We start from the raw sequence: 14,723 nt of genomic DNA on the forward strand, positions 1-14,723 counted from the left end.
TTAGAACAGAGAGATAGGACTTGATGTGAAGGTCAGGAAAGCTGCAACAACAGTCTATAATAATTAATAGAGTTGTCTAATATACAGGGGAGAAATTAAGAGAAAAGCTGCCCCTCCCTCTGCCAAAAAAAAAAAAACCTAAATAAATAAAAGGGAGGAAGGAAAGAATGGTTATATCATGAAAATGCTAACTCACTAAAGGCTGTAATTGAGAAAAAGAAAAGCAGGGGAGCTCTCTGTGTTTGGCATATATGACTATTTTTAAAGAAAATTAAACACTTCATTCAGCTTGTCAAAAATAGCTTTCTTCCTCCTAATTTTCCCTGCATGCAGGTTTTGGGCATAGGGATTGTTCTTCCCTTCTCTGAATGTTGTTTTCTACCTTAACAAAGGACTTAATTTCAAACTGGTAATCCTCTAAGAAGATACCAGATTTGTGAAATCAAGAGTAAATCTGAATTTTAATTCAGAACAACAGAACAAAAATCTTTTGGCCCATTTTCATATTGGATGAAATCCCTAAATTGAAAGAGAACATTTAGCTGCTATAAATTTAAAAAAAAAAATCAAAGCTCAGTACTGGAAATGGACAGTCTAATTATATGATAATAGATAATACAAGAAACAAAGCATTTAAATGTAGGATGATTCTTAGAATTCCATGAAAGGCAGCTAAAACAGATTATTAAGTGTATGGCTCTAATGAACAGCAAATTTCTAAAAGAACTTAAGAAAAATGCATATTCCTGAATCATGGAAGTAACTCTTCTTCAGGACAGTTCAATTTTACCAGAGTAAATCTGCACGCAAGCGGACTACCAGTTTACCAGCAGCTTTCTAGCAGGACCTCACTTTGTATTTTGGAACCTCTTCACTTAAGTCAAGCTAAAATCAAGTTCTTGTAACAGCTGTGCTATTTACATTGTTCCCTTAGTTGTGCATTGCCCCGGTCTCTGAAAATGAAAGGCAACACACTACAGTAGCAGCGGATGCTTTCAACTTGCCCCCACACTCCATCCCAAACTCATTCTCTCACCCTCTCCTCAGCCCTTTCAAAGCAGGTAAGTGAAGCTGTGCAGGAGCTTCAGACAGAGCTCAGCTCGCGTGAGGAGCTGCGCAGTGTGCAGGGCTGGAGATGCAGGGTTCAGACGGAGGGCTCGGCACGGCCGACGCCGGGGCTGCTCCCTGTGCACACCAGCCCGCCTCCAGGCACGCTCCGGCCCCAGAACTGAGCCGGAGAAGAGCATCACAAGGAAGGGATGGGGGCACACTTTGTTTCCAAACACAGCAAAACGTCCTATTTTGAAACAGATGAGTGCTTGTCTTCTTAGGAGAGGTATACAGAGGAAATCTGGGGGTACACTCGCTGATTACTATTAGAATCCTGGCTGGGAAACAACGGTCTCTGAGCAAACCATGTGTCAGTGCACCTGCCATCGTCCTAATGTATTTCACAAATATCAATGCTGCATCCATATCAAAAGACTGGCAAAATAATATTCCAGAGGATATTATTCTATTAGTTGAATGAACTCATTCTTCCAGGTACAATTCCATTTCAGGTTACAGCGTTGGAAAGACGCAGTCCAGAACCATTATTGACAAAACTGTTGCTACAGGCACAACAAAAGAATTAAGCCATAAAGTGATGATAAAACGTGTTTTAAAAGAAATGCAGACATGACGTTTCCAACATTTAGAATTAAGGTTTCTACGTCCATACCATTCAGCAAAAATAAATCTGTCAGAAATGCTGATTGTAATAAGGCATAATACTTTATTAATTATATTCACTAAATTCAGGGGCAAGAGCTTTGTGTACTTTCCTCACAAGAGGTTTTCAAGTCTATTGTTAGTTCCATTAAGATTTGAAAATTCGGATTCTTCACCTAAGTATGGGGTATATGTAAATACATACAAGCAGGTATTCTGTCTCGCAGAAAAATAATGTTGAGTAATACTCTCCTCAAGAAAAATCTCATATAACAAAACCGCAATTGATTGTATTCATTTAGTATATACATCTGCTTCCATAAAATACACAAGAAGGTTGGAGGGTAAGGGCTTTATATATTTTCACCCTTTATTTTTTTTTTTATCACTATTACTTTTACTAAGAGAGGACATCATTAATGCATCTTAAATCAGAAGAGTTGTTGAAAACCAATGTCTACAACCTCTCATTTAGCATTCATATCACCTACAGAATGATGACATACCAATAAAATAAAATTCTAGGAAAATCTCAATCAATGCAGTCAATCTGAATTCAAAATAATTCACAGTCCTAGTTAGAAGCAATTAGACAACTTTTAAATTGTAAAATGGGCCATTACCTTGTGTCCTAATATAAAAGTAACAAAACTCAACCTCACTTAGTAAAAAAAATGTAACTGTTTTATCTCTGAAAATGAGTACCAAAACATCTTTTTTTTTTAAGTTTGGCCTAATTAGAAACAAATAAACAAGAACAAGGCCAGAATCACCCAGTATCCCTCACTGATACAGGGATAAAATTATAAACATTGCTGTTAATATTTGCTGGGCCACAAATAGGTCTGGAGCTGCATTATAATACAGGCCAGCAACTCAGAAAAATGAGAACTCATGTGGGTTCTACTTCCTACAAAAAGGAAAGTGTTTAACAATGAGGAGAGCTTTGGCTATTCTGAAGTAACTGTGTACACAGACTAGTAGAGCATTTATAACATATGTGTTTCCCTAAAAGGAAAACAGATTCATGGTATCTTGTGTTGGACCTAAGAATTTTGGGTTATTTAAAAAGAGTTTTCAGTAAATTGGAATGTCAGGGAAAAAAAAACATTTTAATCATATTGACTTTTTTGAGAAACCAATACAAATAAAACAAATCTGAAGTCAGTTTACATTAAAACTACACTTAGCTAAAGTTTTAAGATAGCCCTTTATTTTTGGCTCTTTTTGGCCTTAAAAATATGAATTTTCTCCAGATACCAACCCACAAAAATGATCACTGTGATAAGCATGATTAGAGTTTGTGTTTTTTTTTTTTAACAGATAGTCACCAAAGAGCATTTCTAACGATATAATCAATACTTTCGCTATGTGTAAATTTTCCTGGAAAAAAATGAACCCAAAGATCTTACTTCAGATTTAGAAATTCAACTTTATAGGGAAAAGCAGAATTAAAAAAAAAGTAAGCTAGGAAGTACTCACCTCTTCACGTAATTTTATCAACTGCAACATGAATGCACAAAAAAAAAAGATAAAAAGGAAAGAAATGGCAGGAAAGAAAGATCAGTTGTGTGACAGGATACAGAATTAACATTGACAATTTATCTGTTTACATGTTTAGCATTTAAAAATCACAGACAAACACATTAAAAGAACCTAAACAGAGACTACATGCAGAGTTTTTTGAACGAATAAAGATCACTTTCTCACACTGTCACATTAAACAAAGAGAATAGTGTGAAATTCTCTTTTAAAGTACATCTAAGACACCATCATGAAATAAAGGGGAATGACTTCATAGAAGTCTATATTATAAAGAAAGAAAACAAGTTTACTGTTCCTCTCTTCTAAGAATGTACCACTGAAGAGGTTTTGTATATACAAGTTTTCAGGATGTTTCTCTATTTTGAATCTTGACAACTGATTTCAGATTTTCTGTACAAATAAAAATGATTAATAGTCCATGCTTTTGTCCTAATAAATATTTAAAACAAATAATTATGTTAGTTAATATCATAGGTGGGCCCACTCTAGTAATAGGATTGTATTTGGAGGTGACATTATTTTAATTGAGAAGAAAGCATGCCGGGAGTGATAATATTTAGGACATAGTATCAGAAAATATTTAACTATCCTTAGAAATAGTGTGTAGATCAGACTTAATTTCTAGGGTTTGTTTCTCTTAAGAGGCTACTGCAATCACATGGTGATTTTCTATCTTTTTAAATTTTTGAGCTTTCTTCATTTTTCCATTTTCCTCATCCCATAAACTGGGCCATTTAAAGCCATGAGTTCTCTTCTGTTGTCTGTACTGCAGTCTGTTCTCACCGAAGTCAAACCAGAAAAGCCACTCTTTACTTGCTACTAAATTCCCTGTGATAAAGTTTTAATTCTCCTTTGTAGGACATTTTTTATTTGCCTTCAAATATAACAGATAACACAAGTTACTTTAACTCTTTAGAAACTAGAAAATGGACACAAACATGTATCTGATTCATTCTGTGTTTGTGTGTGTGTGTGTGTGTGTGTGTGTGTGTGTGTGTGTGTGTGTGCTGGGGGTGTGGATGTATTTCACAGTATTCTAAATCAAATATCGTATAGTTGAGATGACTGCTACAGTTTCTGCGATTAAGAGAAACTGAAACCAATGTTGTAAAAGACTATAAACCGTATTTAGGTCTAAAATTTGCATCCTCAGCAATTCAAGTCTACAACAGATAATTTCTGAACATCCAAATATCTGTAACATCTGTTACAACACTTGACATATACAGGTCAATAAATTAAATTATTACTTTGGGAGAAACGTGCCATGAATTAAGTCTCTCTAAAAGTATTGTTGACTATAGCCCAGGTTTATCAATGCTTAATGCTGTTTTTGTCTCCAATTCAAGAAAGGCAGTATGCATTTCAGCTTCTTCTGTTATTTCATTTGCTATGTGAAAAGTATTTCAAGTGCAAAAGAATGAGATTTCAAAACTGTTTTGAATCTTTTATAAAGAGGGTGAAGAACCTATTACATCATGTCTCACAAGGCATTTAGTGAAACTTTTAATACTGTCCTTTCACACTATACAGGATGTTGTAATTATTCTTAATTGATATACTCATTCTCCCAGCTACCGACTAGTGTCTATGAGTCAAGCATCTGGTTTCATGTGAAAAGCTACCACGTTCTTCCCAAGAAGTAAAATTGTAAACTAAAATACCTGGCCTAACATACACAGGTATCTTTTCTCTGCTATCTGAACATCATGGGAGAAAAAGGCAAACATTAATTCTCAGAAACAGACGATCTGGGAATTAATTGCACAGCTATCTTTTCTTTCTGGGAGCACCCTTCTTCAGTTGACTATGATACTCAAAGGGCCAAAGTTTAAAACTACTCCTCAGCAATTGAGACCATTTGGGGCATGCCACCCTGCCATAATCAATGAGTGTTTAAAAATGCTACCCATTTGTTTTTTCAATAGGTTCCAAACAAAAAACGTTCTATCTTGTTTGTGCCGCATGGCTGCATTCAAGCTCTACACCGGATTTGTAGCTAAGCTAGGTAATGGGAGGGGTTTTTTTCTTTATCTTTTTTTTTTTTTTTTTTAGTTAGGCTGTGAGTTTTCATTCAAGTAAACAAAAGATGGTCTATTTTTGAAAATTAACAATGCTTAGACTAGACTGAAAGTCGTGATTTCGTATTTTATTGAGTTACTAGCTCCATCGTAGGCAACTTGAAAATGTGCCATGCTACCATGTTGAGTTATGATAATCAACATCTTTTTTGAAACAAAGATTTTCCCCCCAATGCAGAATTTGATACAAGAGGTAATCTGTTCCTTTGTGGGCTGAAAAAATCTGGTTTACGCTGGTTTGAACCAGTGGAATCTCTTGTGGTTAAGCCTTCTGCTGTGGCTAAAATCAAAACTGCACTGCAGAGCATGTGAGGGTTCATGTGCGCGCGCCTGTGTGTGTGTGTGTGTGTGTGTGTGTGTGTGTGTGTGTGTGTGTGTGNGTGACCCCCAGAACTACCGATTTTTTTTTAAAGCTGATAACGCACTGCCGTCTCTGTCCGCATACAGATAACGAATAAATGCTGAACTCTATTAAACGCCCTTTACACATTATCGTGGGTCGAACACACAATTTTCTGAACTTATGATGACAGTCTATTTATTTTGCTATAAACCCTCAGCACGTAACGAACAGATTTGTGCCTGGTAATGATCTGCTCTGCCAGGGCTATATGAAATGATACCGACCTTCTTTAGATCTTGGGGAATTAAATTGACCGACTTCACCCCCTGGTCTGTAGCTGAAGTTTGACACACTTTATGCACAGCAAGCCCAAATCAGAACTTAAGAGAACCTCGTATTAAAAAAAATTAAGCAATCATATCTGCTAAATATTACTTTACCACAAAAATTTCAGCACGTTTAGGAATATCCTATTCCTTAGATGTGGATTTGAACCTTCTATTCAGGATTTACGAAAATTTCATTTACTCACATTTATTCACCAATCAATATTATTGTGCATATGGAAATTGAGAGACTATTGGGGTTCAAAAATAGAGTCTGGAACATTTTATGTGCCCCATCATCATACTCCACTATGAAGGGGATTAGGGGATTTAATTCTATAAGATGTTTTTTTTCTTTCCCTTTCCTGAGAATGGTTTTCATGAAACTAAATCAAGGTAATAATTATTAAAGTTTCCACTCTAAATACAGCACTACTACATTTCAAAACCTCAACTCTTTCAAAGAATTAAAATGTTGCCATGTGGAATAGAAAACATGGTATTTTAAAATAATAGAATCATAATGCCTAAGACAATAGTCCTTGGGAAGCTGATGACCCAACAATACTCAAATGTACAAAGTAGGTAATTTTGTTCCTTCTTTGTAAACTAGGAATGAGCCATTTTTGATTGTATGAAATGGATATGAATTAGAAATGAATTTACACAAAGCAACTAATTTGGAATTAAATGGAATTGTATACTGTGGGAGGGACATTAAAGATGCACTTGAAAAATTCTTAATTGCTGGAATCTTGACATTTCTAATCATGTCAGAAATGTTTATATAAGAGTAAATTAATATACTTTATAGTTAATTGGCAGATTATGTGTATGAACAACCAGGTTTTAGGTGCCTAAAACAATTGCATTATAAATGGCCAGAATGAGAAATAATAGAGGTGATGTTTACATTTGTCTAAATCTCTACAAAGAAGCCTCTATAGGGAGGATGTGCATGTTGCATCGAAAATAACTATAGTCAGTAGTCAGTAGCTTATTTTACCTATTTGGAACCACTGCTATAATTCTTTATTATTTTCCTTTTCTGATCTATATTTTTTTAAATTGAGATATACCCCAATTTCAGTGAAACAAATACTGCTTTTTTGTCTCAGTTCTTCTTAATCTCCAAGATTTCTCTCTATGTGAAAAGTTTATCTTAAATATTACATGGCTAAGAAGTTCTGAAAATCAACTTATCAACAATTAACTTGAAGACATACTTAGTTTGGGGCTGAAAACATTTTCTTATGTAGGTTATAGGTAAACGTACACAAAAAAGAGACTATCTTCTCAGCCCTTGAGCTACAAAAATTAATATAAAGAGACAACTTAAAATCTTTTCTTCCTTTAAAGAAAGGGCTTCTGTTTTAATTCCGTAGTCCGAATGAATACTGATGCAGAATAAAGAGTTATTCTCAAGTGACCATTCCTGGCTGAGGGATGTGTTTTAGTTTGAGGGATTTTAATTCGTACGTTATGATAAAAAGCCCCCAAACAAAATTTAATGACTTCATTATGGTATGGAAATTCTGTTACAGGTGGCAACAAAATGTCCAAAAAGTTAAGTGTGGTCTCTTTGAACTTTCAAATCTAATTCAAATTTTGGACTGAAAAGTTCTCACAACTAATAATCTAATAGTAACATTGTCTCATGACTATAATTTATCATATTCTATTTATTGAAATGACAGCTCCTTATAACTAAACTTCAGGTTCTCCAAGCACATCCAGAATTTGTAAGTTTGATTTATACAAGTCCAGAGGAAATCTCTGCGTAATCACTTTAAAGTGACAGGAATATAATTTGAAAAATTCAGAAAATATGAAGTCTATCTATTTTTGCAGAATATTTTTCTTTAGGCATAGAAAAATCACACTTATAGGTGTGTAAGGCAAATGTTTTAGGCACATAAAATGTCCACTAAGAGAAGTGAACATGCTTTAAAAAAAAAAAACAAAAAAACGAGAGAGATCCCTGTCACAGTACTACAGCATCTATTACAATAAAGGAGTCTGAGTTAGACAGGAACACCCCCTCCTTTTCTATTTCCTCTACATTAAGCAGTAGTTTCATATGAGGGAAAGATCTATAGCTTTCTAAAGAACTGACATGGGAACTACGCATTCACTTTTTTGCAAAAAAGAGAATGCTCTTTTTGCAGTAAAGATATGAAATAAAATTATGAGTCATTCATTCGAGAGATATGAACAATCTAAAACTCACTTAAAATAGGAAGACAATATTTTTTCTCTCATCCTCATGCTATTTAATCTATTATGAGTAAAACCCTTTATCCCACCACCCTTTTATGTTTGATGTGCTCCTTAATTTTTTTTTTTCGCTTAGCTGTTCTCACGTTTCAATCAGGAAAGCTGAAATCCCAAGTCAAATCTTAACGTGTTTATGTGTCTAAATTCAAGCTGATAACATCCAAATAGTGGATGAGGTGAGATCTTTCCAAAAACAAACACAATCAGCTTGGTGATTCTTCTCCCCTTTTTTGGTGGGTTGGATAGATGAGGGCCCTAATCTCACGAGTGTCATCCCATTTACAATATTAACATTAGAGTAGCAGTAATATAGTTTCAGCATTTATAGACCTATAATGTAATACATTTGAAATGGTAAATACAATTATGCAAGTTTTCTAATGTGTACCAATATATTATGTTTTACTATCTTATTAGAGTTTCGGTTTACTCCATGAATGATTTATGTTCATTTTTATTTAGGCAGAGTAAAGACCTTTAAGATACTTACCAAAGGAATATGAATAAACACACTCAGGACTTGCTTCTGAAGTTCCCATCATTTATTTTCTCCAAAAGTGTCAAAGACAGTAAGTCACTAGTGTTGTCTGAGACATTTTACAAGTCATCTCTACCCTGAGATGACTTTTTAAAAAAGTCATATACATTATTCGCATGAACTAATGGAGTCTGCAGTATTAATTCAAAGAAAGAAGTGGGACATTAATTAGACTCATCACATTGCTGTGTGATCCAATGAGAAATGACAGCCAAGTTGTAAGGCCCTTTTAAGAAGAAATTGTATCTTATTTTTTGCCAATGCAGATCTTAAACTGTAGAAGAGACTTTTCCTATTCTTCTTATTTGACAGAGGCCGGCCCTCTGTGTGAGTATCGAAGTTCCACACTGGTGCCCACAAATCTGCATTTTGGTGAATGCATTTTAAGAAGGTCTAGAATAGGAGACGGAGCTGCCCTGTTGAATTTTGAAAGCTTACTTTCATTTGTTTTGCTGCAAGTGTTGATTTAATTATACTGCATTATTATCAAAGCTGCATTATGTACTTTTTTATTCCTTTTACATGTGTTTGAGGTGAAGACCTTGGCTTTGTCTGCAAACAGTGTGTTTCAAGTTATTCCTTAAGTACCAAATAATAAAGAAAGGAGAAGAAAAGATTTTTTAAAAAGATAGCAGACAGTGATCACAAGGTAAAGGGTTAAATGTAAGATCTCCAAGAAACATTTTGAAGTTGATTAAGACTCCAGCTTTGCATTAAACAGTATCGCTTCCACATGAGTTGCTGCTAATACTGTTAAGGAGCAGCTTGAGAGCCCAGTGTGCCAGTGACCTCCCTCACCCTCCAGCCACCCACCGGGCCTTCCTGATTAGCATTCTACCTGGTTCTCTGAGGAATTCCCATCATCCCCTAGGAGCTCATTCCGTACTTCGTCACTGTAGGCGATCCGTGACCTTTTCTATAAAACAAAACAAAAAGGGAGAGAGCGAGATGAACGTTAGAAAGTAAAGGCTTCGTAGCATTATTGGTATCAAGGCTGATCATCTCAAACCTCGAGAGCCCCCTAATGGAAACCTATTTGCTAAAATCTGCAAAGCAAAGTTGTGTAAAGTTCTTGAACTTGGGAAGTTTAATGTAAATTAGAAGTTTTTCAAATGCCAATAATGAAAGAAAACTTTGCATTGTGTAAGCACTCCATTAATATTCACAAACGGGTCAGAACTGATATGTTATTCCATATGTAGTCATTCAAATAAGACCACTAAGCTGAAGGAAATACAGCTTTATAGATGTAGATCTGCAAAACTCACCAGATTGTAATTAAAACAAGTGTATATGGGGGTCTTTAAAATTGTGGCAGGAAATGAACTATATAATATAGGTCTTTTAAAATCTCTAATTCTGGGATAACGTTATGACTCCAACTGTAAACTGGAAGCCTAGACAATAGTTCATCTATATTTCCTTCATTATTGTGATAGTAGTAGCCAGAGATGGAATTTAAAAGTCCATCCCGTTTCCAAACAATAACTTAAAGGTCCCCAAGCTCTCCTCAAATAATGGCCAAAAGGAAAAGTAATGGGAGTGTGTGTGTGTGTGTGTGTGTGTGTGTGTGTGTGAAAACAAATTAAATTTCCCAATCTCAGTAAATAAAGGCAAGTAGGCTATGAGTCAACTTTTCTCAATCCCAGTAAATAAAGACAAGTGGGCTATGAGTCAACATTTCACTTACTGAAATGTTGTTTTACAGGAGTTGACCTTTACCTGTAAAGTCAGAGGGACATGTCTATAAGCAATTCGTGGATTATCTAAATGTATGCACATTTGGAAAAGCTAAAAGGCTCTGAAAATTAGTTGCGAGGCTAGGGCGCCATCCTCAGATCCTACTTCAGCATCACCATTTCAGACTGAAATGCAGATTTACAGGTTACTTTGGCTGCCTTTTCTGCTTCTGGACTAAGCAAAATGAATCCACTTAAAAATGGCAGCTGGGAAATAGTAATCTATTCTCACTTGCAGCTTACAGCTTAGGCCTTAACATTTCATGCTTGTCCAACTGAGAACTGAAAAAATTAATGTAGTTTTAAAAGAACTATTCATAATCCTTGAGCAGAAGTCAACAAGATTTTTAATTAGATTTTTATTTCATTATTTTTTAAAATTTTTTAGATTTTTATACTAGTAAATAGCACTCCTTTGCTACATAGAAATCATAACGTCTTAAATGGGAAATCATACTAGAATTTAAAAGGACTTTTAACAGGAAAAAACAATAGATTTTGAATCATTTTAAAGTTGCAGCCTTTCTCAATTAGGCTTCCTTATCTGAACCACAAAACTGAAAATTATTTTAGTGACCATTTTCTCAATCTTCCAAGGATGGTACATAAGAGAGAGTTCATTAGAGAATAGAAGCCTCAGGGCATTAGGGCTTAACTCTCTGGCAGAACCTAGTTGAAAGGGGCTGAATGGAGTATAAATAAAAATAAACAAATCTAGATACTCCTTTATTTTTTTAGAAAAAAATAATCACTCTTATGGAATGCTAAAGATTGCTTTGGTTAAACTGAAACTAGAACCTATACTCAGTCTAGCACACAAAATTTCCTCCTCATCATATTACCCTCTGAATACACTCAGGAAAAAGATGCAAAAATTGCAAAATGTTTCTGCAGAAAGGAGATGATGGCCTCCCTTCTCTGCCCTGAGTCTCTACCTCAAGTCCCCCTTCTCTTGTAGCAAGTCGGTAAATAGGTAAACAAAACCAACAATGTTTTGGAGGACAAAGTACTGGAAGTTCAGTCATTAGCCTGAGGTCAGTAATGACATCTATATCAGATGTCTTAACAATTCAGGGTGAGCCAACTCATTCATTTTGTGAACACGCCAGACTTCTCACCACCACAAACAGCATATATTAAGCCTGCTTCTCTTATTGTATTTACTGAACGTACTGTTATTTCGATTGGCTTCGTGCAGAATTATACTGGAAAACGCTGAGCTGCAAGGTCAGTACACCTCATGGCCTTACTATAATATTTAGATGAAGCCAAACCTTTCTTTTGCCCATTTGGAGATTGCCCACTACAGTAGTTTCAAACTAGCTAAGCAAAAGTGTTTTACAGCATTAAAGGAAATGAGAACCTTTAAACAGGCTGTGGTATCAGAGCTGACTTTTTAATTATTCATTTCATCACTATGGGGGACTAAAACATTCCACAGTATGCAAGGATATCATATGGCGATTGTTTTTGTTTTTTCCCCTTTCACCAAAATACCAACAAATTGGCATAGATTGTTCAATTACATTATATTCTCATTTTGATTTGCTAAACTTCAAAAGAAGAAGAAAATTACAAACATGTATCCCTAAATATCTAATCTTGTTTCGGTGAGAATCCATTGCTTTTGAAAACCAGCAATTAAGAATGTACATGCGTAGCAGCAGACGAGAACTACGGACTTATCCACAGTTGAAGGGTGGTCTCTATAAATGTCAGTCTTTACTATCGGGACAGTAAACACTGGTCATTTGGATGGCTTTCTGGATGTAATTAGGCAAATGATGTGCTGAGTTTATGAAATGTCCTCTGATCGGACTAACTTCTCTTAAAGAATAAAAAAAACTCATTCCCAGTATCAGAAATAGTTCCTCATGAAAACGACACAATCGATGCAGAAAACTGAACTCTCTACACTTGAGTACCATTTTACAAATATATATTTTTTAAAAGCAAGACTTTGTTTTACTGATAGATATATTTAAATGCCTGACATTTTATTTTCTCCTAATATTTTTGTGGTTTGAAATTTTAAGTAAGCTAAGCTGATTGTAATCAGCCATAATTTAGCCTGCAGGGTCATCACTGAACTGACTGAATACCAAAAAAGGCAAATTGCTTTGAATGACAAACTGCTTGTTGTACGGATAGTTTCCTTCCAAAGCATCAATAAATAATTTTACCTTTTGTGGAATTTTTAATAACCTCACTCTACATTACTAAGTACTATGCATATTTTAATTCATATGATTTAAAGTTAATGAAATTGAAACACCTACTATATCTTGATTAACTAAAATATTTTTACTTTATTATCAGTGTATAAAATCTGTACTTTAGCCAAATGCAAGCATGAGAATTTGAGCTGGAAATGTCACACACTCAGCTACAGTTTGAAGGAACCCAATTCATAATGCATTTTATAAATAGTTAATGACTTCTATACATAAGCTAACCAGGCAAATCAAGAAATTGTCAACATTTTTAGTCTTAGTTGTCAGTTACCACTGTCTACTGGTGCTTTCTATGTGGCTTCTGGAGAAGACAGAAGCTCTATGCAGTTTGTAATCTATTGCAACTTCAGGTCTGTACCATAAGGGTGGAAAGCTTCGACTGACAATTTTTGCCACACACACAGACACACATAGGTGCACACACACAAACATACACACACACTCACAGAATTAAATACAAGAGCATTCCTCACTTTTAGGTGTGTTTTGTGTAAAGCTTATTCCTTCTAACTTATACTACACTTAGGTGGACTAGACACAGTTGGGCAGAAAAAATTGACAGAATTATAGACAAAATATGGCAAATTAGCTTTTGGTTATTATCCCTAAAAAGTCTGACACACAAAGTTTCAATGCCTTTTTTAAACTGATGACAAAAATGAATCTTTGGTTATGAAAGTGAGAATTTTTAATTCCAAGCAGTTTTTACTTGGTATATGCATACTGATTGGCTGATTTTCTTAAAGCCAGGTTCAAACAGATACACTTGCCCAGTTCTGTCTGGAAATCTGGCTTGAAACAATCTGTCTACTTGACCCAAGCCTTAATGTTTCCCAACTGAACTGAATATGTTTCTGGACAGGCACTGCTAAACTAGAAACAAAATGAATTAACTTAGCCAAAACTAATTAAGAACTGAGCTCTGTGGTGCAGCCTCCTATATGCTTCTGCGTGTGAAACAGGGTATATGCATAGCCAGAATGAGGATTCTACAACCTAGCACTAGCATAAGCATAACAATGCAGTTGGTTTATTACTAAAGCGTATATGAGAATTTAATTTCCACCGCGTGCACATGGCAAAGCAATTGCTTAAATTGCCTCACCTGGGAATTTAATACAATGTTATCATCAGACCAGCCACATTGTAAATAGATTTATAATGCTTTCCATGTGCTGCACTCTGTTGCATATGAATTAAGTAATGATCTGGTATTACAATAAAATCAGCTAGTTCCCACACCTGGCAGACAGGATATTTCACTAAATTAATACCCATACAGCTACATCACAAGGCACGGGAGAGGAAGCCATCTCTAAGGCATTTGACTTGAGTTTTACATGGAAGGCAAGCACTCCATGGCTATGTAGAATGTCACCATGTTGAATGGGCTGCTCACACAATCTGTTTCTAACATCTGTATCACAGAATTAAGACTTTCTCATTCCCATTCAATTTTGGCCTAGTTTTCTTCATTCGGGACTTTAATTACTAATCAGCAATCCACAACATTCACAAACACTAAGAAAGCCCTTTATTCTAATCTATGTGCTGCAGACAGCCAAATAATTGATACAAAGTGCAGTATGGTTTTGCTAAGTAATGAAAGAACAGCTTGTCCTACTTCCTAATCAAATTGGCCTATAGAAGAAATGGTTAATAGATTTCTCCATAGGTCTAAAACAAATGACTCAGTCTGGCCAGACTTTTCCATTGCTTCTACCATGTCTTCCAATCTCCATATATTTAATAATGGCCAAAGTTACCAGGTGATTAAAACTGTTATGCTTTCATACCCAAAGAATTTGACTGGTCTAAAGAATTTAACTGCTCCTGTTACAATTAACACTTTGGGATATCTTACAGAATACCATGAAATTATATTTACTAGCTAGTCATATAATTGCTGGCATTCATTTCTTACTGA

At 35.2% G+C, this 14,723-nt stretch overlaps 1 protein-coding gene across 5 annotated transcripts in view; it reads right to left on the minus strand.

Moving 5' to 3' along the window:
- Positions 1–14,723, minus strand: part of VTI1A (vesicle transport through interaction with t-SNAREs 1A) — a 344,893-nt gene that overhangs the window by 257,279 nt on the left and 72,891 nt on the right. For 3 of the 5 annotated variants that reach the window (XM_077779504.1, XM_077779507.1, XM_077779506.1), the window contains exons 4-5: positions 9,662–9,739; positions 3,196–3,216 (exon numbers count right to left, since the gene is read on the minus strand). In XM_077779504.1, coding sequence (XP_077635630.1) covers positions 3,196–3,216; positions 9,662–9,739 — 99 coding nt within the window. The remainder of the gene's footprint in view (positions 1–3,195; positions 3,217–9,661; positions 9,740–14,723) is intronic. The other 2 variants (XM_077779505.1, XM_077779508.1) reach the window with 1 other exon arrangement.

Source organism: Crocuta crocuta, unplaced genomic scaffold (assembly GCF_008692635.1).
Source record: "Crocuta crocuta isolate KB4526 unplaced genomic scaffold, BGI_CrCroc_1.0 scaffold138, whole genome shotgun sequence".
NCBI lineage: Eukaryota > Metazoa > Chordata > Mammalia > Carnivora > Hyaenidae > Crocuta > Crocuta crocuta.